The sequence below is a fragment of the Glycine soja genome, chromosome 1 (genome assembly GCF_004193775.1).
Source record: "Glycine soja cultivar W05 chromosome 1, ASM419377v2, whole genome shotgun sequence".
NCBI classification, from domain to species: Eukaryota; Viridiplantae; Streptophyta; class Magnoliopsida; order Fabales; family Fabaceae; genus Glycine; species Glycine soja.
In genome coordinates this window covers 9188995-9213516 of record NC_041002.1, presented here as the reverse complement: position 1 = coordinate 9213516, position 24522 = coordinate 9188995, and the positions used below count along the sequence as shown (strand labels likewise).

At 31.1% G+C, this 24522-nt stretch overlaps 2 protein-coding genes across 5 annotated transcripts; one reads left to right on the top strand and one right to left on the bottom strand.

Moving 5' to 3' along the window:
- Window positions 1-1223: 1223 nt before the first annotated feature.
- LOC114396741 lies at window positions 1224-1907 on the bottom strand. Its single transcript, XM_028359125.1, has 2 exons — window positions 1625-1907; window positions 1224-1543 (listed from the first exon to the last, which is right to left on the bottom strand). Exons 1-2 carry the CDS (start codon window positions 1905-1907, stop codon window positions 1224-1226), a joined length of 603 nt encoding a protein of 200 aa, XP_028214926.1.
- Window positions 1908-10747: 8840 nt separating this feature from the next.
- On the top strand, window positions 10748-16653 carry LOC114412319 (squamosa promoter-binding-like protein 6). 4 transcript variants are annotated; one of them, XM_028376165.1, is made up of 4 exons: window positions 10748-10899; window positions 11669-12396; window positions 13115-13251; window positions 15523-16653. In XM_028376165.1, exons 2-4 carry the CDS (start codon window positions 11717-11719, stop codon window positions 16155-16157), a joined length of 1452 nt encoding a protein of 483 aa, XP_028231966.1. In that variant the 5' UTR covers window positions 10748-10899; window positions 11669-11716; the 3' UTR covers window positions 16158-16653. The 4 variants fall into 4 exon arrangements, with proteins under 4 accessions (XP_028231966.1, XP_028231955.1, XP_028231963.1 ...); XM_028376154.1 differs by having other exon boundaries at window positions 10749-10917; XM_028376162.1 differs by having other exon boundaries at window positions 10749-11065.
- The last annotated feature ends 7869 nt before the right edge of the window (window positions 16654-24522 follow it).

Below are 24522 nucleotides of genomic sequence, written 5' to 3'. Positions count from 1 at the left end.
GTGCCCTGCTTATCACTCCAATTCCAGGATTGACCCTCATCGAACTTCAAATCTCTACTCAACACTAGTTTCTGAGTTTGAGGATTAAAAACCCTGTATGCACCAGTAGAATGGTAGCCGAGAAATATGAGTTTCTCACTCTTGTCATCCAATTTTCTCCTTATTGCGTCTGGAACGTGCTTATAGCAGATAGACCCAAAGATTCTGAGATGGCTCACACTTGGTCTAGTGCCTGACCAGACTTCTTCTGGTGTCTTGTCTTCCAATCTCTTTATTGGACATCTATTCAGCAGATACACAGATGTTGAAACAGCCTCAGCCCAGAATTTCTTTGGCAGGTTCTTTGTCTTTAGCATGCCCCTTGCCATGTTGAGGATAGTTCTATTCTCCCTTTCTGCTATGCCATTGTGTTGTGGAGTGTAGGGAGCTATAACCTCATGTTCAATCCCCTCCTTAGTGCAATAGGATTTAAATTCATTTGACATGTATTCTCCTCCACCATATATCTTAACACTTTCAATTTGGACTCACACTGTTTTTCGACCAGAGTTTTCCAAATCTGAAAAGTGTCAAACACATCACTCTTCTTCTTAATAGGATAAACCCACACCTTTCTAGTGAGATCATCAATAAAGGTTACAAGAAACTTGTTTCCACCAAGAGACTCCTCCTCAAAAGGACCATACACATCAGTATACACAACTTCAAGTGGTTTAACAGTTTTTGTAGGTATGCTTGAAACAAAAGAATTTCTAGCTTGCTTGCCTATTAGGCATTCATCACATAGCTTCTCAGGAACTCTAATGTTTGGTAGGCCTGTTACTAAACCTTTTCTATTTAGTAGCTCTAAGCTTTTGAAATTTAGATGGCCATACCTCTTGTGCCATAGCCAAGTTTCAATTTCTGTGGTGGACTACATACACTTCTGATCACTAATCTGAATTTCAATTCTAAATGTTCTGTTGGCCGAGAGTGGAGCTTTTAGGACACTCTTCTTGTCTTTATCAAAAACTTTCAGCATGTTGTCCTTCATCTCCATTGTATAACCCTTTTCAAGCAATTGTCCAAGGCTGAGTAAATTGCTTTTCATCTTGGGAACATACAAGACATTTGAGATGCAGGCTTTCTTTCCATCTTTTCTTTGAATCATCACGCTCCCTATCCCTTCTGCTGTGATCTGTGAATTTCATTGTGCTTTTGGAAGTCTCATCAAGTGTTGTGAATCACTCTCTTCTCCCTGACATATGGTTTGAGCAACCAGTGTCTAGGTACCAGAAATTAGCACACTGAAGATCATTTTTGGTGGTAACCATCAGCAGATAATGATCATCTTCTGTATTCTCCTCTTGTGCCAACCTTGCTTCTTCACCTTTCACATGAGAGCCTTTACTGAATCTACAATCAGCTGCAAAATGGCCAAAGTTCCTGCAGTTGTAACACTGCACCTTCTTCTTGTCGACCCATTTCTTTTTCCCTGAGAATTGGCTTCTTGGATTTGACACAACTTTCTGTGAAGATGATCCAGAATCACCACATTTGGAATCTTCAGTCTTTCTCCACTTCTCATCACACCACTTTCCTTTGTTCTTTTTGGATTTGTCTCATTGCTTGTCAAACTTTATGCCTGTTTGAGCTTGTAAGGCTTGATCATTGTGCTTCTCAGGATTCCTTTCTCTTAATCTCTGCTCATGCGCTTCAAGTGAACTTTGTAGTTCTTCAAGCTTGAAAGATGTAAGATCCTTTGATTCTTCAATGGCCACCACAATGTGATCAAACTTTGATGTCAGTGTTCTGAGCACCTTCTCAACCACCAGTTGTTCCTTAATCTGTTCTCCACAACACTTCATCTTATTGGTGAGTGTGAGAATCTTGGTGAAATACTCAGCTATTGATTCAGTCTCCTCCATTGCAAGAAGCTCATACTGTCTTCTCAATGTTTGAAGCTTTACCTTCTTTATCTTTTCTGCACCTTCATAACTCTTTATAAGAATATCTCATGCTTCCTTCGAGGTTGTGGCATTTGCAATTTTCTCAAAGTTGACATCATTTACACACTGGTGAATTAGGAATAAGGCTTTGCAGTCCTTTTTCTTCAAATCTTTGTAGGTAGATTGTTGTGCCTCAATAGCACTGGCACTGGGTTCTTGATACCCGCTCGTGACAATCTCATACACATCTTGAAAACCCAGAAGAGCTTTCATCTGCACATGTCATCGATCAAAATTCTTTTCACCAAGAACTGGGAGATTGTTCATCAGAACTCCATTGCTCGTCATGGCTCAAGGTTCTTCCTCTACTCGAATTCGTCTTCCTCAAAAGCGTGGATTCACACAGAATCTCCTTCGATTGCTTCAGTCCCAGGTCCCTCCTTTCACGGGTTGATTCACATAGAAACAGACCCTTCAACCTTGCTCTGATACCACTGTTGAAAACTGATAATTTGGCAATCTCACAAGGAAGAAGAAGAAGTAAAGAAAGAGAGCTTTTCTTGTACAGATTCAAAGAAATCAGATCACCATTCTCATACTCAGTTTTTCTATTTTTTACACAGTACTACAGCAAGTTATATATGGTTATTCTTCTAATTCTGTTATAACTACCACTAACTAACATACAAGTGATAGAACTAACTAACTAATCATCTGAATTATCTTTTTATCTAACAATAAACACATTGTTGAACCTCGTTAAATTTTTCTCTATGTGTGTGTGCATGATTACTCTATTTATTTAGAATTTGGTTGTTATTTTTAACAATTGGTATGATATGGTGCTTAACCTCAGTGCAAATTTAAAAGTGGGAAAGTTTGATGAAATTCCAATTTCATATTGTAGCAGAAGATGGTTAAGGATTTGTTGTTACAACAAGGTTCTCTAAAGGCATTGCACGCTATTAAACCTACTGGAATGGATGATCTACATTGGGAGGAGTTGAAGGAGAGAGTTGGAATGACCATATGTTTATGATTGGCATACGAGGTTTTGTACCATGTTATGGACCCAACGCCTCAGGGGGGAGGTATGGACGAAATTTGAGAGTTAATATATGCCCAAGTCCTTGACTAACAAGTTGTTTATGAAGTAGAAGCTATATGAGCTGAAGATGTAGGAGGGTTTTGATTTGCAATAACATGTCAATCTCTTTGATTAGATTATCAGTGATTTACTAAAGCTTGATGTGAAATTGATGACGAGGATAAAGCAATAATTATGTTGTGTTCTTTTCCTAATTCCTATGAGCACTTGGTGACCACCCTAACATATGGGAAAGACACCATCAGTTTGGAGGAGATCACAATTACACTTATGTCTCACTATCTGCGAAAAAAAAATGCAGGGGAATGTTCTCAAGGTGAAGTCAGTTCTGTAAGTGAAGGAGAATCAGGAATGTGGGAGGACACAAGGCAAGGGGGGTTCTGGGAGAAAACTATAAGCAATAGAACAGTGTAGTGTTCTAGGTGCAAACAACATGGGCATTATAAGAAGTATTGTCCAAACAAGAAACAACTTAGTGAAGGGTCATTTCATTCTGCGAATGTGGCAGAGACTAACAATTTAAACTATTATAGTAAGGGATGACATACACACTCCAGAATTATGGAAGAATTGACTATGATGAAGAACAACATACTGTATGCAATATTTACAAACTATTGTGGAACACAATTGTGGGTGGAGTTGCATCCTTTGAGTCTGAAGATGATGCCACAAAATTATGGCTCGTGTGTCTAGGTCATCTTATTAAGCATAAATGAAAAAGCTTCATAAGAGATGTCTCTGGGAGGGAGTTAGAAGGATGATAAATCATCAAGGAAATTTTTGTCAATAAATCACAAGCAAATTACCCAAGTGAATTTAACTGTGTATATTAACCCAAAACCTTAATATGCTTTGTTTGAAAATTTTTCTCAATTATATATTGCTCAATTTATTTATTCTTATTTAATGTGAGACTTACTCCAATAATTTCTATCCAACAAAAACATAAAAAAAGAAAAGAAAATCATGCCTGGAGATCAGTAAGAAATTTTGATTTTAAGTATGTCAAACAACAAACTTTATAATTATAATTCATAACGTCAAAAAAATAATTTGTATTTTTTACGGTTAAATTTGTTGCATCAAAGTTTAGTATGAGCATAGATTAGTTCCTTTTTTCAAATATATATATATATATATATATATATATATATATATATATATATATTATTTTCTAAAAAAACTTAAAGAAAATATAATGATTTCATATGTAAAAGACAACGCATCCCAATAAACAATGTGTAAATTATTAAAAAAATTCACTACTTGCATTTGTTAATGTCTTATGGTCAATTAGTTTTATTTAATTTTTTGGATTTTCGTTAACTCACGTGTCCTACACTTTAGACTAGATTTTCAAAGGCATTATATGGGATAAAACAAAGGTTAGGATTATGGGTTTTATTTAGTGAATTAGGTTGCTATAGACAAAATGGCGGCGGGCATTCCTTTCTCATTTCTTTAACATGCATAAAAAGTTATAAAGTATTTCGTGCACTGTATAAATTTATATGCATATATAAAATATTAAAAATATATTTTAAAAATTATTTATCAATGATAAAAATATAAATTTTAATTTAAAAATTATTTTAATAATAGTTTATAAATATTTTTTTATATTTAAAATTGATTAAAAATTAAATGTTGACTAAAATAATTAAATAAAATAATCAAAATTTATTTGATTTAATAAATAATTAAGAAACAGAAAAATATATTGATTTAATTGTTGTCCAATTAAAATATTGATTTAATTTAATAAAAAATGATTAAGATACATGTTGTAAAATGAAAAAGGTTCGTAGTTGCATATAATTTTAGTAAAATGAGGGGATTTAACTATTTATCGTTAGACTTGTTTTCATTAATATGAATTTAATATGTTTATAAAAATTTAACCTATTGTAGACATTGAGATTTTATATATTAATAATATAATAGTAACAAAAAGCCACACTCAAATGAAACATGCATTAATTTTTAGAAGTTATCAGAGTTAGTCTAATGACAGGAAATTTAGATCATTTGTATGAAACCTTAACTTCTTATCTCACTATTATTGTATACACACACAATGTTTAAGCTCTACCAAAAAAAAAAAGCACAATCTTTCGTTTGTTTGAAAACTTTCTGAAAGAGAAGAGAAAAGAAAAAAAAAAAAAACAAGAACTCACGTATGAAAAGAAAAGAAAAAGGTGATTTACGTAATAAAAATTTAAACTATCCTTATTTTTTATAATTTAATATATTATTAGGACTACTTATATATATATTATTTTTATACAACAAAAAAATTAATTTTATTTCCTTTCATTTTCTTTCTTATTAAACAAAATTATTTAAGTATTTCACTCATGTTCTTTCCTTTTTTTATGTAAAAGACCAATTTGATCCTTGGATGTGTAAGGGTATGTTTGTTTTCTCATTGCTTTTGTTGTGGAAGGTGTTTCGAAACAAATTTAACCTCCAATGCAAAATGAATGTAAAAACAAGGACCTTGATCCATGGCAAAATCACTTTTAGCCTCACTAATGCTTTCTCAAATGCACTAAAGGAGTGACATTTTAGTCACCAAAAGAATGTGTAATAAAGGTAACAATTATGTTATGGATATAATTTAATGGTAAATTGATTCTTAAATTTTATAATTTATTATTAAATTAGTCATATAAATATATCTTATTATTAAATTTGTCTTAAAACATTATAACTTAATCATAAAATAATTTTTTAAATTTAACAATAGAATATAATTATCATATTTTTTTATATGATTAAATCAAAATTTTATTTTTTTAAGGACTTAATAATCATCGATTTACACATTCATATTTCAAAATGTTTACTTTTTTTTTTCTTTCTTTCATAAATCACCCGTACCTTTCTCTAAAAAAAACATACCTTATGTTTTTTCTTAAAAAAAAACTTATGTTTATGCATTATTCATCCACTTTTCACGAGAGTACACCTTTTTGAAAAACAAAAAGTAGCCATACTGGGGAAAGTCTCTGAATTGTTATCCTAGTGGTCGTGGACAATTGAAAATGGGAAAGCATGCTTTCCAACAGTAAAAAAAATCAACTCAGCCATCAACATACCAGAAGCAGGGGCCACAGCCATTCCTATATGCCAACGTGCTGCAACTTTTGATTACGGTAGGCTGTTCATTTATTCTTAATTAATTAATATTATTACTTTTTAATTATTAATACTAGCCATTCACTTAACATTTAACCACTGTATTGTATACTTCTAATAATATGCTATGTTGTAACTGCTGAATAAGCCAATACATAGAACACAATAAACCATTGTGTTCAAAGAAATTTTTAGGTATTTATAAAATATGATATATCTGAAAAAATAAGATATTTATCATATACTTTTTTATTATTCTATATATACATTTCTCTTACATTATACCACTTATTTTTAATATTTCTTATTTTCATAGCAGTTCCCATATTTCAACTGAGCTAATTTAAGAGGAATGTATATATTAAGTGGAAAATCTCTATAAAATTGTCTGCTATTTCTTATTAATATTAGTATTAGTCTCCTATTCATAGAACACAATAATTTTTAAAAGTAAAAAATATCTCCTTTTTTTTAGTTTTAGTTTTTTAAAATAAAGTAAACAGACAATTTTAATTCTTACAAATTTCGAGTGCTTACAGTTAGCCTAAAAATAATTCATTTATTTCTTGAGTGGACCTAAAGTAGTTGTTTTCCGAAAATTATGAACTATTTATTTGATATACCTTTATTCATTTAAAGAGTTGATTTTTTTCAATAAATATTTTTGACTAAATTATAATTTTGGTTCTCCTATTTTTATATCAAGACAATTAATTTTTTAGAATAAATAATTTTAGTTCTTCCATCGATTATTCAAAATCAAACATTAAATTTGATGTGATATATTATTATTGACGTGATATGACGCTTATGTGGTAAAATGTTACAAAAATTAAAAATAAAAAAAATCTTTATAAGAGTTAAACTCATAATTTTTTATTTAAAGATAAAGTAATAAATCATTAAAATACTTATTTTATTTAATTAATTTTATAAACACTATTTTGTATGGATAGTTAGTCAAGAATTATTAATTTCTTTTAATTATAAAAAATTATAATTTATTTTTTTAATATATAAATATGTTTAATTTTATTTTGAATACTTTATGTATTTTTATTTTCATTTTACCAATTCATAATTCAAATTCATAAATTAATATATAAATTTTTACCTAAATTATTTTGTAAATTGATTTTAATATATATTATTTTTACTCTAATTTTATCTAATAATATGTAAATTATAAAAATCATGTAAATTTATTTTGATATATAAATTATTTTTATTCTAATTATATAAATTAATAAAATTTTCATATTAATTTTTTAGGAAACTTACATGTTAATATTTCTTTAACTATAAAAATTATTTAATAGATACACTTTTAATATCAATTATATAAATCAAGAAATTTACATAAATTAATATGCAAATTATTTATATAAATTATTTTGTGTAATTTATATAAATTATGTAAAATTATTTATATATATATAAATAATACAAATTTTTATTTTAATTATAGAAAGTAAAAAAAAATTAATTTTTATTTTTAGATTATTTAAATATTATTTTAATTTACGTAATTTTTATCAATTACATAAAATAATTTATATATTAGTTTATGTAATTTTTTTAAATTATAATAAAATAAGAACAAATTTTTATGTATAATAATTCATTAATTTATATTAAAATATAGTTTTATAATAAAAAGGAATACATGTAAAATGAATTATTAAGTATTTTATTTTAATTTATAAATTTTTATAATTAAAAATAATAATAACTCTTGACTAATAATAAATGTAAAATAGTATTTGACTAATAATAAATGTAAAATAGTATTTATAAAATTAATTAAACAAAACAAGTGTCTTAGTGGATTATTGTTTTGCTTTAAGTAAAAGGTGGTGAATTCAACTCCTATCATGTTTTTTTTTTTTCACTTTATTTAACTCCTTATTGCCACTTACATAAATATCACGTCAACATTGATACGCCATATCAAAATCAATATTTGACTTTTGATGACCACAAAAGGACCAAAATTATTTATTATGAAAAATAAGAGGATTAAATATCTTAATTTAGAAATATGAGGATCAAAATCGTGAATTTGAAACTATAGAGAAACAAAAATTATAATTTAACCAACATTTTTCATCAAGCTAGATCTTAAAAATATGATGAAATTCCTAATCACATATGCTTAAGGGAGTGTTTGTTTCACATAATCACTTTGTATTCATGTGAATCACATCCCCATGAATATTATAGTTGAGAATATTATTCCTTGACATATATAAAAATGGGTTGTTAAATCCTAGGAATATTTTTAAAGTTTTAAAATGATAAATGAAAAATAAAAGTAAAAATGAAAGTTATACTAAAGTTAGAAAATAATTTGTCACATTCCATGGGAATGTATGATTCCCGCTCCATTAGCATGAGAATAAAAATTATGTAATAATCGGAATGTAATTTTCCTCAAAGTGAAAGATATCCGAGAATATTTTTTGATAATCTCCTAACAAACATGAAAATAAACACTCTTATCATCATATTTTAAAAAATGTAAGATGATTTCATGAAACAAACATCTTATAATTAATTTATATTTACAAGGTATTTTTTAGCTATATCACACTATATTGGTAAAATAATTAATTTACATTTACAAGTTATTACTTAAAATTTTATATTTTTAAAATTCATATTAATTTTTATATGCTGAAAATTCATATCAAATTAGTTTCTTTGATAACATGCTAAATTTTGGTGTGACATGTTAAGCGCCACGTGTATGACCAAGAATAAAAACGTGTTTCATTAAATGCCTCCACATAACCATGTTGGTGAAGCATTCCTCATGAAGTGACATTAATATTAATATTTTGGCTATATATGTGGTGTGAATGTTACTAGCTAGTCGGCAACCCCTCAAGAAAGCGTATTTGGTGAGTGTTGGGCTGTGTACGTGGAGCATCTTTTTGTGGCACTTTAACCACAAACTGGTGGTGTGCATTTAAATTAGCTATGTTGAATGATCTAACCTTAAACAGACTATGTTGGAACTACAAAATAATTCAACAAAAGGCTTCTTCTAAAAAAGTTTAAAATAAAAAGTTACCACTTTGTAAAATTAAATGCATATTTATTTTATCTTTTTTAAAGATATTTTTTCTATAAATAAAAGGGTTTAATAGGTGCTTTTTTAAAATGTTAATTCAAATAAGCAATAAATAACTCACGTTTAATGTGCTAAATCAGCAAAGATGAAAGAAGAAATAAATTGTTATAAATGTCAAAATTTAAGAAATAACTTATACACAGAAGTTTTGAATTCGTACAGAGTATTCATGCATGCTAACTTTTTTTTATGAAAGTATACTAACTTGCTTTTTTATTATTTTGTATAAAATAAATTTTACTTTTCTTCTAAATATTTTCCTACTCAAATTTTCTCTTTAATCTCTAATCTCGCATTTTACAAAAAAAATAATTAAATTTTATTAAATTCCTAACAAAATTCTAACTTTGAAATTCTTAATTTTTTTTTATCCCAAATCCATTATAAACTCCCAACAAATAGATAAAAATAAGAATATGAGAATTTTATGTATAGAAACTTGATAAAGGAACAAATTTACTTAATTTTAAAAATACAAAAAATGAATTGATTCAGATAATTTAATAGAACAAAATTACATATAATTTCTATTATGAAGATCAAAAGAATATTTGAACTTAATATTTAATATTTATAACATAACAACTAATTTGACTGAAAAAAAATCAATTAAAAACTATGAATATATTTTTCTTCAAAAACTAACATAAGTGATTATTAACTTTTAAAAAAAAAGTGACTATTAACTTAAGGAGATTTTTTATTTGACAGGGATTTTTTTTTAATATCTGGAATCATGAATTTTAAGAATGATATTTTCGAGAATTTGGATTAATCATTCTGAATATTTAGATAATCCAAGAATTATGTAATATTTTTATTAGTTATCTTAATTTAACTAAAATAATATGATATTTTTTATTATATTAAAAGAAAAATTAACTTGAAAAAAAATAAGATTTCTATCTTTTCATCGGAAAATTTTCATAAAAAACTAGTTAAAAAATATTTCTAAAAAACATCCTTTTTCAGAAAATATTATTTTTTAAAAATAAATATTAAACATGAAAAATTAGAATTCCTAACCCTTGATTACCTAGAAACTCAAAATTTCTTCTCTATGAAAAGCCCATGATAATTTCAAAGGTAAGAGAGCCACCAAACTAAATTTGTTAAAAGGGCCATTTTCTACTTTGGCAAAAAGTGCCTTGAGAAGCGAGATTCATCCCTTTACGGTTAGAAAAATCATAATCATGATCAACTATTGTATGTTGTTTAAAGTTTTACTACTAACTAATTTTAACTTTCACTCAAAGTTTTATTTATCATTAACACAAAACAACTCAATTCAAAGACACATTTTGTTTCAACTTTCAATAAAATATTCAACACTAGTCTTTGGTATGTTTCTGTAAATAGAACCAAATCAAATGTACTAGAATGGCATTGCATTGCTGTCTCAAAAGCTACAAAAGACCTCAACATGCTTTTGGTTTGGTAGTAGAGGAAGAAATCATGTTGACTCACGCTCTATCTGCTTCAACGTTACCACTACTGTAAACGAAAAAAGAAAGAAAAAAAACACTTCTTTCTCTGTCTTACTGTTCACTCTGCTGTGTACCAAAACCAAAACCACTCACAAGGTGCCACTAATCTGTCAGGTTATTTCAAGATACCATTTTTCTGGTGTTTGGTTCCCGAGAAACTGTTTACAATATAGAATCATGGAACAGTAGAAGGCCACCAAATCATTTCAATTTTTTTCTTCAATCTGTGTCAGCACCCTTGTTTTGCATTCTTCTTCTGGCGGTTTGTCTCCTTTTTCTTCTTCTTCTTCAGAAAAATGAGTCCTTTCAGCTTCCTTTTTCATGGTCTTTATTCTGCTTCAGCACAGTTTGAGCTACCAACATTTTAACTTTGTCCATTGGGGATTTGAATGTTGTGAGAGTTGGAACATGGAAGATATCTAATCATTCAATCTGGGTTTGATTTGATTTGTTTTGTTTACCCTTTAAATTTTTTGTCTCTGGTTGCTTGGATTACCTCTGTCAATGTCCCTGTCAAAAAAAAGTTGAGATTTTTGGATGCTATTTTTGGCTGGTAGCAGGTCGGAGGTTATGAATTTTCTGTCCATGAAACAAAGTGGGATCTGATTTTCTTTTTCTTTTTCTTTTTCCTTCTTTTGGTGAAAATTTTGATTTCACAAGTTTGTGGGAATTTGTTATATTTTCACATGCTTGTCATGCATGTTTGTTTTATTTTGTTTCCCTAGTGTTCATTAGTACATGTACTTTATTTATCTACAGCTATAATTATGTCTTGTGAAGTATGTATATTATGTATATGTCTGAATTTGGTAAAACTTTTGATTTTGTCTAGGGAGTAATGTGTTTTTCTTTTGGATTGTGATAGGTTTCTTCATTATTTCACATCATCTGTGACTTCAATTGAGTTGTACTAATGGAATCTTGGAGTTATGTCCCTGAAGAGAAAGGCTATTTGTTTTCTGATGAAATGGAGTTTTCACTTGATGCTTTCATGAGAAGTAGAAAGGCATTGGTTGAATGGGACAACAAATCCAACTTTGTTGAGAGAGATGGATTTAATTCAGACAGAGAGGTAGTTAAAAGCATGGAATTTGTGGATTTGGGATTCCCTGACTTGTTGCAAAAGTCTTTTCATGGAAGCCTGCCTCTAGAGACATCTAGCTATGAACTCGATAGTAATAATTCTAGTAAAAGAGGGAATTCCTCCACACATGTCATTGCTTTGGATTCTTCTATGGGGGAAGAAGAATCCAATTCAAAGCATTTAAGTTCTCTAGTTGAGTCCAAGACTCAGGATTCTTCACTGATTGATCTGAAACTAGGGAGATTAGCAGATTGTAAAGGTGCAAGCAGTGATAAAGTTGAGAAAGAAGGATTCACTTTAACTTCCATACATCCGACCACGCTTTCGAAGAGAGCTCGCACTTCCAGCTTGCCTGCACAGGCTCCTGTATGTCAAGTTTATGGTTGTAACATGGATCTTAGCTCCTCAAAAGATTACCACAAAAGACATAAAGTTTGTGATGCTCACTCCAAAACAGCTAAAGTTATTGTAAATGGCATTGAACAAAGGTTTTGTCAGCAGTGCAGCAGGTAATTTTGGTTTCTTTGAATGATATCTTACTTTTCAATTTTCATACAATCAGGTGGTCAACTCATAACATTTATGTGAGCTCCTTATATTTGTTTAGTTGGTGAGGTACACCAATCCTGTTGGTTAGAAACAAATAAAATTTGAGCAAATTATTTGCTATAGAAAAATGAACTAAAAATATCACGGTTTGTTTGGTTTAAAGAACTATCTTTTTCATATCTGGTGTTATTTCTTTTTGCTGTTAATTACAAAAGTGTTACTTTGTCTTCACTTTGTTTCTTCTTTTCAAATATTGTGCATGAAATGAAATATTGTTATTGAAGACATAAACAAGGTGAAGAGCAAGAAACAAAATGAAAACAAGCAAGGTAATTTTTTTTATAATTATTAGTGAAAAAGAAAATAAAAACAGAACCTTTTCCCAAATCAAAGACTCGCAGTGCTTCTCTTATTTTTACTTTCATATGGTTCTTCTAGTGGGTCCTATTAATACAATAATTTAAGAGTTTTCTTTGCCTACAACAAATGTATTTCAAATGGACGTGACAAATGACAATACATTATTGATCAAATTCCAATCAATCAATTTATATAAGCACAGATTGACTGTTGTATTTCAGGTGACCTATCTTCTTGATTTTGATTTTAATGTTTGCAAAGTGAACCTGATTATTACTTATGTATTGAATTACACCATTTGTTTTGTTATTAAATTAGGTTCCATTTGCTTGTCGAGTTCGATGATGGTAAGCGCAGTTGTCGCAGGCGTCTAGCAGGACACAATGAACGCCGAAGGAAACCCCAATTTGATTACATGACTGGTAAACAACACAAGATTCTTCAGTCATATCAAGGTATGAAAAATGCATTCTGATAGTCTTCATTGGCATTAGATAAGACAGTTATCATTCAAAGTTCAACTTTTAAAACTTCTATTTTATTGTCCAACTGCAATTTTTGATATTGGTAATTTCTTGATGTGTGACTTGTCATTTAGCAGCTCTAGTGGATGCATTTCATGTCCAGTTTGTTAAGCACTTTTCATATTTCAAAATTTTTCATGTTTAACTTCTTTAGCAGAAATACAATTTAAATGAATAATCAGGTATACAATAGAATGAGGATAAAGGGATAAATGAAGCCATTGGATATTAGGTAGTGATATTTTTGATAAAAGAAAAAGAGAAATCATTCAAGAAAGTTGAGACATTCATAATGTTTAGACACTAATGCTTTAGTATGAACTATGAAGAGTTAGAGGTTTCATAGAGGTGTATGTTGGAAAAAGAGTTAGGGGAAGTTATAGCACTTGATAAGAAAGAATAAGAAGGACAATGCATACTGAAAATCCGTTCTTATTAGCTGATCACACATAGTTCAATGTAACCATGGCGAAATGATATTGACATGAAGCTTTCAATACAATAACCTGACAACTAGAATTATATTTCAAAATCGACATCATGCTGTTCATAATGATTTCTTTACGATATCATGTTGTCCATACTTGGAGTACCTGCTAGGTAAGCAAGCATGACTTATCCATAGTGAAAAAAATAAAAAGCAATTAAAATCATACCCCTTGCTTAAATTTGAGTAGCATACTGCAAATCAAATTTGATAGGCTCTATGCACTATTACATAAAATTGAGTTTTTATCAAGTTTTAAAATTGCGGTCATAGTCACAATTGTGGTTGCATTATGATTGCCAAAACTGTGAGCCAATGTTGCTTATGTGGCTTCATTTTGTAGCATTTCTATGTCAAGAGACATTCATAACCATATTACTTAGGATTATGTGTGAAGGTGGGTGGGGTCTATCTGCAATTATAACTATGTAATGGAGGACTTTGAATAGAAGATTTTTTTTAATTAACTACTAAAAGAATTTTGAAGACTGGTGTACATTTTTTACTTTGATAGTTGATGCAGCACCATATGACATTGATAGGTATATTATTTTATTTTCCCTTTTGCTTATATATTTCTTTTTAACTCTATGTGCTCTTCTATGTGATTATATTCCTGAGTCTATGATGTACAAGTTGTATAGCAGAAATCTCTTTACTCAATAGTCAATCCTCATCCTCATCCTCAAGGGACAAAATATAAATAAGTTTTGGCATTTTCTATTAGTTGCCTCTAGACATATGCTATAGATATCATGCATTTTTGGTCACTATAAGCAGATATGTCTAGAATTTTGTCTGATAGTGTATAACTAAATAATGTTTGTTTGATTCTGTTATAATATTTATTCTTCAAATGTTCTGTTCTATCAAATATCTATCATGGGAATGAAGTCATTTAAACAAGAAAGCAAATGTGTCTTCTTTTAACAGTAAGATGCCAATACCATGGGATATTTTGGTCAACTCAAGCTAATGTGGTTATGTTAGCTGCACTGAAAGCTTCTTTTATTCTCCCCGTCCAATGACTTTTTGACTACACCGGAGGAGTTTTCAAAAGATAATGATACAACTCCTGCCATGAACGAAAATTAAAACCATTATATCTTGAAAAGACACCATGAATTTTTTAAACATTCCAGACAAAAGAAGTGCTTACAGGTTCTTTTTATGTTATCACTCTTATCACCTTATATCGTGGTCCCAGGGAATGATGTGAACCATTTAACAAATGTTGGCATTTATTTATTAAAATTTTTTATGCAGTTATGCACAAAGTTCAAGCAAAGCATACCAGTATTGAAGCATGTTTTTCTTTATCATAGTAGGACTTGTATATTTGCAATTATACAGTTATTTAAAGATTTTTCAATTCATAATTTGAAAAACAAAATTCACTGCTGGAATCTTCTTACCAGGATGATGTGTACTCCATAATCACTGAGAAATGTAAAATGTATCCTAAGTGTACACTATGCATACTTAAACTTGACACTAAGGATTGTAACTGTTGTAATGAAGTTATACAAGATCCAACTCTAATTTCATCTGTCATTCACAAGTGCTCTAGAAAATTTTCCTTGTTTTTTTATTTTCTTTGTTGGATTTTTGGTATTCCTGTCACAATCTTACTTTTTCCAACAAACCTTCCCAATAGGAAGGGTATCTGCAGTTACACTGAGAGACTGAGACTTCTCTTATATTGATTGTGTTAGCAGGTACTAAGTATCTGGGGTCTTCACTACAGAACAAACCCATGTTTCCCTTTCAAGACATATTTCAAAGCAGCATCCTTTTCCCCGGAAAGCATGCTCAAATCTCTCAGAGTGGACGCGTCAAACTGGAAGAGGACTCGATTTACAGTTCCCAACTTACTGCACCCATCACACTTGATCAGGAATCATCAAGCTGTGCTCTCTCTCTTCTGTCAGATCAGTCACAGTATCTGTCACACCACGCAGCATGCAATCCATTAACCAGTCATCGAGTCTTTAGTGGCATCTGCATACCCAACAGAGATGGTCAAATTTCCGAAACTCCTTTGAGGATAAGCTCTGCAGATAAACATGCACCAAATGAGTCCTTTCCATGTAATACAACCTCCAAGGAGGTTATCAAGAATAGATCCGCTGCGACATTTTCTAACACTGGTCATGCTCTCCGAGTCCACCACGGAGATGATATTTGCCAACCATCAGAGTTGCTCGACGTCAAACACCATTTTTCCTCGGAACATGCAGCCACGGTTGATTTGTTCCAACTGTCCTCACATCTTCAGAGGGTGGAGCAGCAAAGAAATTCTGTTTTGGTGAAGTGGGAAAATGAGGACTACTGTTTCCCAACTGTGTGAAAGGTTGTTTATTGTTTAAAGCCTCAAAGTGTCATTAGCATGACCATTTTTATTGATACCTATGTTTGTGATGCTGTAGTAGTGGTCTAGCGGGACTGTTATTGGTGAATTGATTCATAGGGGAGGGAGAAATATCTTATTAACTAACCATGGTAGCGGAGTGTTTGTATTGAGGAGAAAAAGGAAGGTCAAGAAAATCCAACTGTATAGCACATATACCACTTGAGCATTTCAAAAGGATAAAAAAAGAACCGAGCCATTTGGGTTGAGTTGTATTAACTGTTGTTAATGACAGTGACACTCATGTTCATGTCTTTGAAGTGAACATGTATTTTCTGTAGTTTAGGTGAAATTCAGCTGTGTCTTTGGACAACAACAATAGTAGTGTCTATGCACACATTTCATTTTGTCACATAACCTTATTTTTTATTATTAATGAAACTTATGTTAAGTGTCAACCAATGATAAGGGAGCAAAATGTGTGCATGTGCACATATAGCACATGTGAATTATTCTAACCAGAACAGTAAATCTTGATTATATAATTATATATAAAAATGGTTAATATTGATTTTATCTATGATCTTAATTATTCATTTATAGATGTCATGGTTAAAATAAATTGTTTTATGAGAAGTTTTCTCATGATCGTTTCTTATAGGATACAAACAATCAATTTACACTAGGTATCAATTTTTTCCTCTCTTAAATTAATACCTTTTTTAGTAGAATATGAATTTAAATAATCAAACTGCTCGATTGAATTATTGTATAAAATATATTTCATTTATAAAATTTCATACAAATAAAAAACTAAATGATATTTCAAAGCATTGCTTTATTTTAGCAAATATATTATTTAAAATATGAGTAGAAGTTCATTACTGGATAACATATAAATGATTGTCTAAATTATGTAAAATTTGATGTATATGATTAAAAAGATAATATCAAGTTATCGGACGGTTGAATTGATTAAATTTGTATTCTGCAAAAAAATCATTAAGTGCTATAAATGCAAAAATTCGATACCCGGTGTTAATTAATCATATCACAAGAACCACTAGTATCGGTTTATTGATGAAGGATTTGGGATAATAGATATGAGATCAAAGGTTTAAACTTCAGTGCGACTATTCTAAAAAAAAAAAAATCTTATTCCATTATACATATGAATTGTGCTTCCTAGGATTTCATTTCAGCATATATATGCCACTAAACTAGATCATGCGCTACGAGATAATTCCAAATAATTATTAATCCTAGCTAGAATGTTACTATAAAGCTCTTGGTTAGGTTCTGACTTCAGGGGTACATTCAAAGAGAAGATGCAAAATGGAATCGGGACAGCAAAAGTAGATATATAATTGAGGTCTCTACTTTACAATTTAATAATTAATTTAAGGTTCTTATTAATTCAGGTTGTTGGCTCTTCGGTGGTCCAAAGACAACGATAATAATGTTTAAACTTTAAAGACCGGAGTAGTTTTCAATTGATTTGTTTATGAAGAATATACTCCATCATATACAAGAGTCTTCGTATCCTCTTAGGAGGGTGTCACCTTTTGCAAAATTTCAGCTTAACTTTTGCCTCTATGGTCTTGAAAGTTTAATTTAAGAGGGCTTCTTGACCAGACCAAACTTTAATTTTAAAAATGGAATGGTTATAATTAGAATGATTGTTCCATATTAGGTATAGTTCTATTTGGTTGCATCCTTTTGCGCTAGGGGAAGGGGAATCCCCTTTACAGCCTCAGCACTTGCCATAAGAAAATTAGCTTAGAGCAGCCACGCAACAAACTATAGAATGAATAAAGTAAGCAAATTCCCAGAAGCAACACTTTCATTTTTAAATTTGCATGAAACGCCAACTTGCACACTTCATGTAATGGATTCCATCATTACAAAGCACATATTATGGTTGCAAGATAGAATCATAGTCGTAAAATATTCTGAGCATCATAGTTCACGTGTGAATGGTCTTCATATACCTACCGGGGAGTTTCAATAATATATATGCTGCTGCTGTTGCCTCTCCTATCATCTCATCATTGATAATGGTAGCGTTTGAAATTAACTATATATATAGTCTTTGATCAGAGAATAAAACAAAACAAAGCAAACAAAAAAAAACACTATGTACAATTTATCAATTTGTTAAAATAAAAACAATATACAATCATCAATATGTAGTAAGCGCTTTTTTTTTTTTTGGACCCAGAAAGTTAATTTTTTTTTTAATTTTAATTCTTGTAAGTTCATTTTTTTTTTAATTTTAATTCTGGTAAGTTGACGCTTTTTCAATTTTGATCCCTGTAAGTTTTTTTGTTCAATTTTAATCCTTGTGAGTTTTTTTTAATTTTAGTTTCTTTAAGATTTTAATTTTTTCATTCATAGTCCACAAGTTTGTGATTATAGGGATGAAAATTGGAAAAACTCAAACTTATAAGAACTAAAAATGAGCAAAATATGTTACAGGATTAAAATTGAAACAATATCCACTTACAAAGACTAAAAATTGACAAAATATTTTATAGGAACCAAAATTAAAAAACTTTAAACTTATAGGGATTAAAAACATACTTAAACCTTTTTTTCTTGTAAAAAGAATAAGGGATATATGATTTTATTGTCTCACCCCACTTTCACTTTTGAAACAGTCAAAAACATTTATACGCCTTGGTGAGTCGATGCTATTGTCATCAGGTCAATGATCTCATGATCATAATTGTACTTTTTTTTAGGAATTAAAGACAATATCAAAAGTTTACAACACTCACGTATCGTATACAACTTAACAAATTGAACTAGACCTTCTTGGTTTGGTTATCATAATTGTGTTGCTAGTGCTATTGTAGGGAGAGTTGATGCATATTGATAAAAGGGAGTGTATTCTACAGGATCATTCGAGAAAACATAAAGTAAATGGGGAGGCATTGATAAATTAAGGGAGTCTAAATAGCAATAGCCACACACATACACCCATCCCTCCCACACATTCATTCGGAGTTTGGATGTCAATTCGGGTTGTTGCTTCCTACACCTCCAAATTACTGTATGCATCTTTTTGGCATCTAGAATGTAAAATTATATTGCAGAATGCATCTCCTATTTTGGCTTCTGGAAAGTATTTTGAAAAAGGTGAAAGAAGACAACTTGGAAATGCAGGAAGCAACAATCTTCAATTAGTTGCTTCCATCGACCATGTTGGGCTCACATGGGCCGAGGCTCAAGTTAAAGACATCGACAAGCAAGTTTTTCTTCTTATGCCATTCAATTTTTTTATTAATTCCAACATTGTCTTTTTTTTTTTACTTATTCTCCTTCCTTCCTTCCTTTCGTTTTCAATTTCTTCTTACACCATTCAATTTCTTCTTCTTACTTCGTTGAGCTCCTTCTTCCCTTGACTTGTGGTGGTTTGTTACCTGCATTGCCTTCATTATTGTGGTGGTGGTTGTTGTGGTGGCAACAACAGTCCGAAGGTAAGTTTTTTACATATCTGCGAAATACTTATCCGTATAGCCTATATGAATTAACAATCTATATGAGCTAACAGATTGTCAATTCATATAGGCTATATGTATCGAATTTCATTAGTTTTCCTTAGTTTGTCATTATTATTTTTTCTTTTTAATGTTTTGTTAAGATGGATGAAGATAAGTGGATATATGAGAGCATTATGTCTAAAGAAATTAATATGAATGAAGACACAAGAGACAAACTTGTTGTGGTTGAAAATATTGATTGTTTTGATGTCTTCAATACTTCTCAGGTATTGATATAATTTTCTATTTGGTTAAAATATGTAAATGAAAGTTCTAACAAGACTAAACATGTATTGTTCTTTTTGTAGGTGTTTTTTACCCATGAAGACGTATTGTAATGGGCTCGTACTGTTGCGTATGATATGATTTTGTGGCTGTGATAATGAGGTCTGACACATCAATTGAAAAGAGAAAAAAGACCTCATTTGTTTTAATTGGTTTGTGAGAGGACTGGAAAGTATAGAGCATACAAGAAAGATTTAGTACCGATGGTGACTAGCACTAGAAAATATGGTTGCCCTTTTAAGCTACGAGCGAAACCAGTTCCGGGAGGTGAATGGTGGATGGTCAAGTTAATATGTGAGACTCATAATCATACATTGACTAAGTCATTGAGTGGACATCCATATGTTGGTCGACTAACTAAGGATGAGAAGATTATTCTTGGTGATATGACAAAGTCAATGGTAAAACCAAAGAATATTCTTTTCACTTTGAAGGAGTACAATGCCAACAATTGTACAATAATGAGGCAAGTCTATAATGCAAGATATGCTTATTGTTCTTCTATAAGAGGTAGTAATATTGAAATGCAACAATTAATGAAGCTACTTGAACGTGATATGTATATTCATTAGCATAGATTGAAGGATGAAAATGTTGTATGTGATATATTTTGGACACATTCAGATGCAGTAAAATTAAGTAATGCATGTCATTTGGTATTCCTCATGGACAATACATACAAAACAAACATATACAAATTGCCTTTACTTGACATTGTTGGTGTGACATCTGCTGGGATGACATTTTCAGTTGCATTTGCCTATTTGGAGGGTGAACTATAAACAATGTTGCCTGGGCTCTTGAACAGTTTATAGGTATTTTTATGAGAAGTGATGCAATCCTTCAAGTAATTATTAGTGACAGAGATTCAACATGGATGAATGTAGTGAAAATTGTGTTCCCTGAGTCAACTAACTTGTTGTGTCGGTTTCACATTGATAAGAATGTTAAGGTAAAATGTAAAATGTATGTGGGTCAAAAAATGCATCAGGCTATGTGATGGAAGCATAAGGGAAGTCTTGTGGATTGTCCTACTAAGATAGAGTATGATGACTGCCTTACGAAGTTTGAAATTGCTTGTTCACTATGGCTAATGTTTGTTGACTACGTGAAAGACACATGATTGATTCCCCATAGACAAAGATTTGTAAAAGTATGGACGAATAAGGTAACACATCTAGGAAATACAACAACTAATAGATATGAAAATTGTTAATCTATATTATTTTTTATAAGAACACATTAATGGATGAAAATAATTCTTTGCCTTTTTAAATGCAGGGTTGAGTCTTCACATTGGACCTTAAAAGATTACTCCAAAATAGACTTGGAGACCTATGTAGTATTTGATATGCCATGATTATTTTGCAACACAATGAAATAAAGACATCTTTTAAGAGAAACACACATGTGGTCAGGCATGTTTTTAAAGTTATCTTATACAAGAGACTAATTGGCATGGTACCAAGATATGCGTTAAACCAGATTGCTATTGAGTTAGAACGAGTGAATTATGCTGACATTGACAGTTCTCATTGTGGATGCATTATGAGGACTACTCATGGTCTCCTATGTGCATGTGAGCTAGCTAGATATGTTGTTGGTAGCATACCACTTGATACAGTCCATATGTTTTGGCAAATGCTAATTTTTTCAGACCAAGGTTTATCTGAGCTTGAAGTTTGCATGACCTAAGAGATAGAAGCCATATTCATCCGATTTGAAAATCTTGATATATGTGGCAAAGTGACTCTAAGGAGTAAACTTCGGGAACTTGCATACCCTAACCTAACTTTGATGTGTGCTCCTCCTGAAAACGTCAAAGCAAAAGGTGGTCAAAAGAAATGGATGATCGAACAACAAAGATCAACGAAGCATGATCCATCTTACTTTGAATATGTGGATGCATTACATTCGGTGCAAGATAGCTCCTCCACCCTGAAACGGTCTAGATCATCATCTGAACAAACAAAACTGAAGAGGAACATGCCAATATTGGATTAATTTCATCCATACATGCAGGATTTCATTGAAGACATTGTTGATGTCAAAGCTGATGATAATTGTGGATATCGTGTAATTGCTTCCTTATTAGGTTTGGGTGAAGATTCATGGTGTTTGGTTCATAATCATTTGCTCATAGAACTTGGGCAAAGGCGTGATGACTATATAATCCTGTTTGGTGGCATAGATAGATATGAATATTTAAAGCGGTCTCTACTTGTTGATGGGTTATGCATGATATAAAAGTATTTTGTTACACATTGATGGATAAATATTATAATTATAATATTGATTAAATTTCTTACGTACAGGTAAACATGGATAAGTATATGAATATTATCAATATGAGTGATGTCATTACATCAAAGTATAACGACATCCTTGTTTCTCTTTCTCTCCAACAAAGCATGACATTTTTCCTTCTTAGAAGTCAACCATCGAGAGATAGTTTTGTGCATTGCATTATATGTATTGGTCATGTCTATGACAATCATTTTGTTCAGGTATAGCAATGAACCATTTCGTTAATTTTTTTATTATAACGTATGTTATTAACATTTGAATGTGTACTGGTCATTGTAATAGGTTTTTTTGAGAGATGGTTGTCCTATGCCATGAACTACTTTGTTATGGTCAACAAATTGTTATTATGAAGCAAAACAGTGGCCTACTCCTTATATTAGTCGAATACACCGGTTTACTAATTTCATGAGGTTGACCACACAACATGTTGATCTATGAGAAGATTGAAGATGGAAGATTTTGTTATTGTTGATGGGTTTGTAAGTTAGACAGTTGTAATGTCATGGATAATGCATGTAACACTTTAGTAATCATATTTGTGTAATGAAGACAATTTTTGTTTCCGAATTATAATATTCAGATACAAAATAAACGCATATGTTAATCATAGTTAGATACATAGTCAATGAAATAATACAAAATCATCATCCTCGTCCACCATCATCTCTACCCTGTGTATCCCTCCTTTGTCTTGACCGAACATAAAAAAATTTCATTCTCAGTGACACCCCTGACTAATCTTATACACAGTCTATTATAGTGTCTGCATCAGTTCCAACAATCACCATCTTCATATCTGACATGTGTTGCAATCTTTCTGCTATCTTTTGGCATACGACTTAAGACAATGGCAACAACGTGAATAATAAATATCATAATATTTAAGAAAAATTTTGCTTAATAGAATTGTAAGTACATTATACCACTGCATGTCGAGACATCTTAGCATCAATAGGTGCTGCTGCAGGTGAATGTGTCATAATTGTTGTCGGATCATGCACCATGAGTGAATGTCTAGGAGGCTCCCCAACTTGTGATGGGCTCATGAATGGGTGAGACATCATATCACTCGATATAGCCTGGAGTACACTGAGCAAGAAAAGTAACAAACTCTCCTATCAGTGCAAGGTATTGTGAAAAGTGCAGTCATTTATCATCAATGTCCTCTATGGATAGAGATGGAGAGCTATAATCCCTAGGGAATGGAGGAATGGATTGAACATAGCCAAACTATAGTAATAGCCTCTCTGGTAGGTGTCTAACAATATATGGACCTTATCTAATATGTCCAGAAAATAGTGAAATCAACTCAAATTCTTTGAAAGCACGGTGATCACCATAAGATATCCAACAAACAACATTTGCTGTCAACCTATCCAACCACTTATGATAAGTGGTCACTAGCAATGCCTTCCCACACTTTCAACGACACGCACATGGTTTGCTCTCATGGTAGTCCTCATTAGCAATCGTATTCCCAATACTTTGGAAATGCTCGTAGATCCAAGACTACACATATTTTAAAAAAATGAATAAGAAAACGTTAATAATACATATAAAGTTAAAAACAAATAACAATGATAAAAATCAATATAATTACCTAAAAGAGAGTGATATATCCTACAAGATATTTAGCCTTGTGCAGAGACACATAATTCAAATTCTCATACATAAGTACTAGTACAACCGCTCCCCATGAAAACCCTCCATATTGATTAAGGTCATGAAATGCGTTCAAGAATACTACAAATGGTATATGTGGAACTCTTGTTAGCAAATAGTATGCAACCTACAAGATGCAACAAATATGCTCTAACTGCTAGTGTCCATTGCCTTGCGTGACATTTGGCACGGTAAATGTCTCATAGCCAGACAAGACGAACATATGCCCTTCTACATTGCTCTGTCTCATCTATTGCTTCTTGTGTAGTCACTCCAAGCAACTCAACTAACAACTCCACAGCCTGGTCTGCATCTATTGCAACATAGGTATGGAAGGCACCTATAATGAGTAGATGTAATAACGATGCCACATCATCGAGGGTTATACGCATCTCTCCTATGGGCAGATGGAAACTGCTAGTTTCCTTGTGTGAAAAAAGAACTTAAGCTTGTATCAACCACTAAACCTTCAATTTGAGGTATAGACCTTCCTAATTTCTCGACCTTCCTCCCATGAGATGCCAACTTCAACTCAGTATGTTTCTGTAAATAATTATAATTAATTA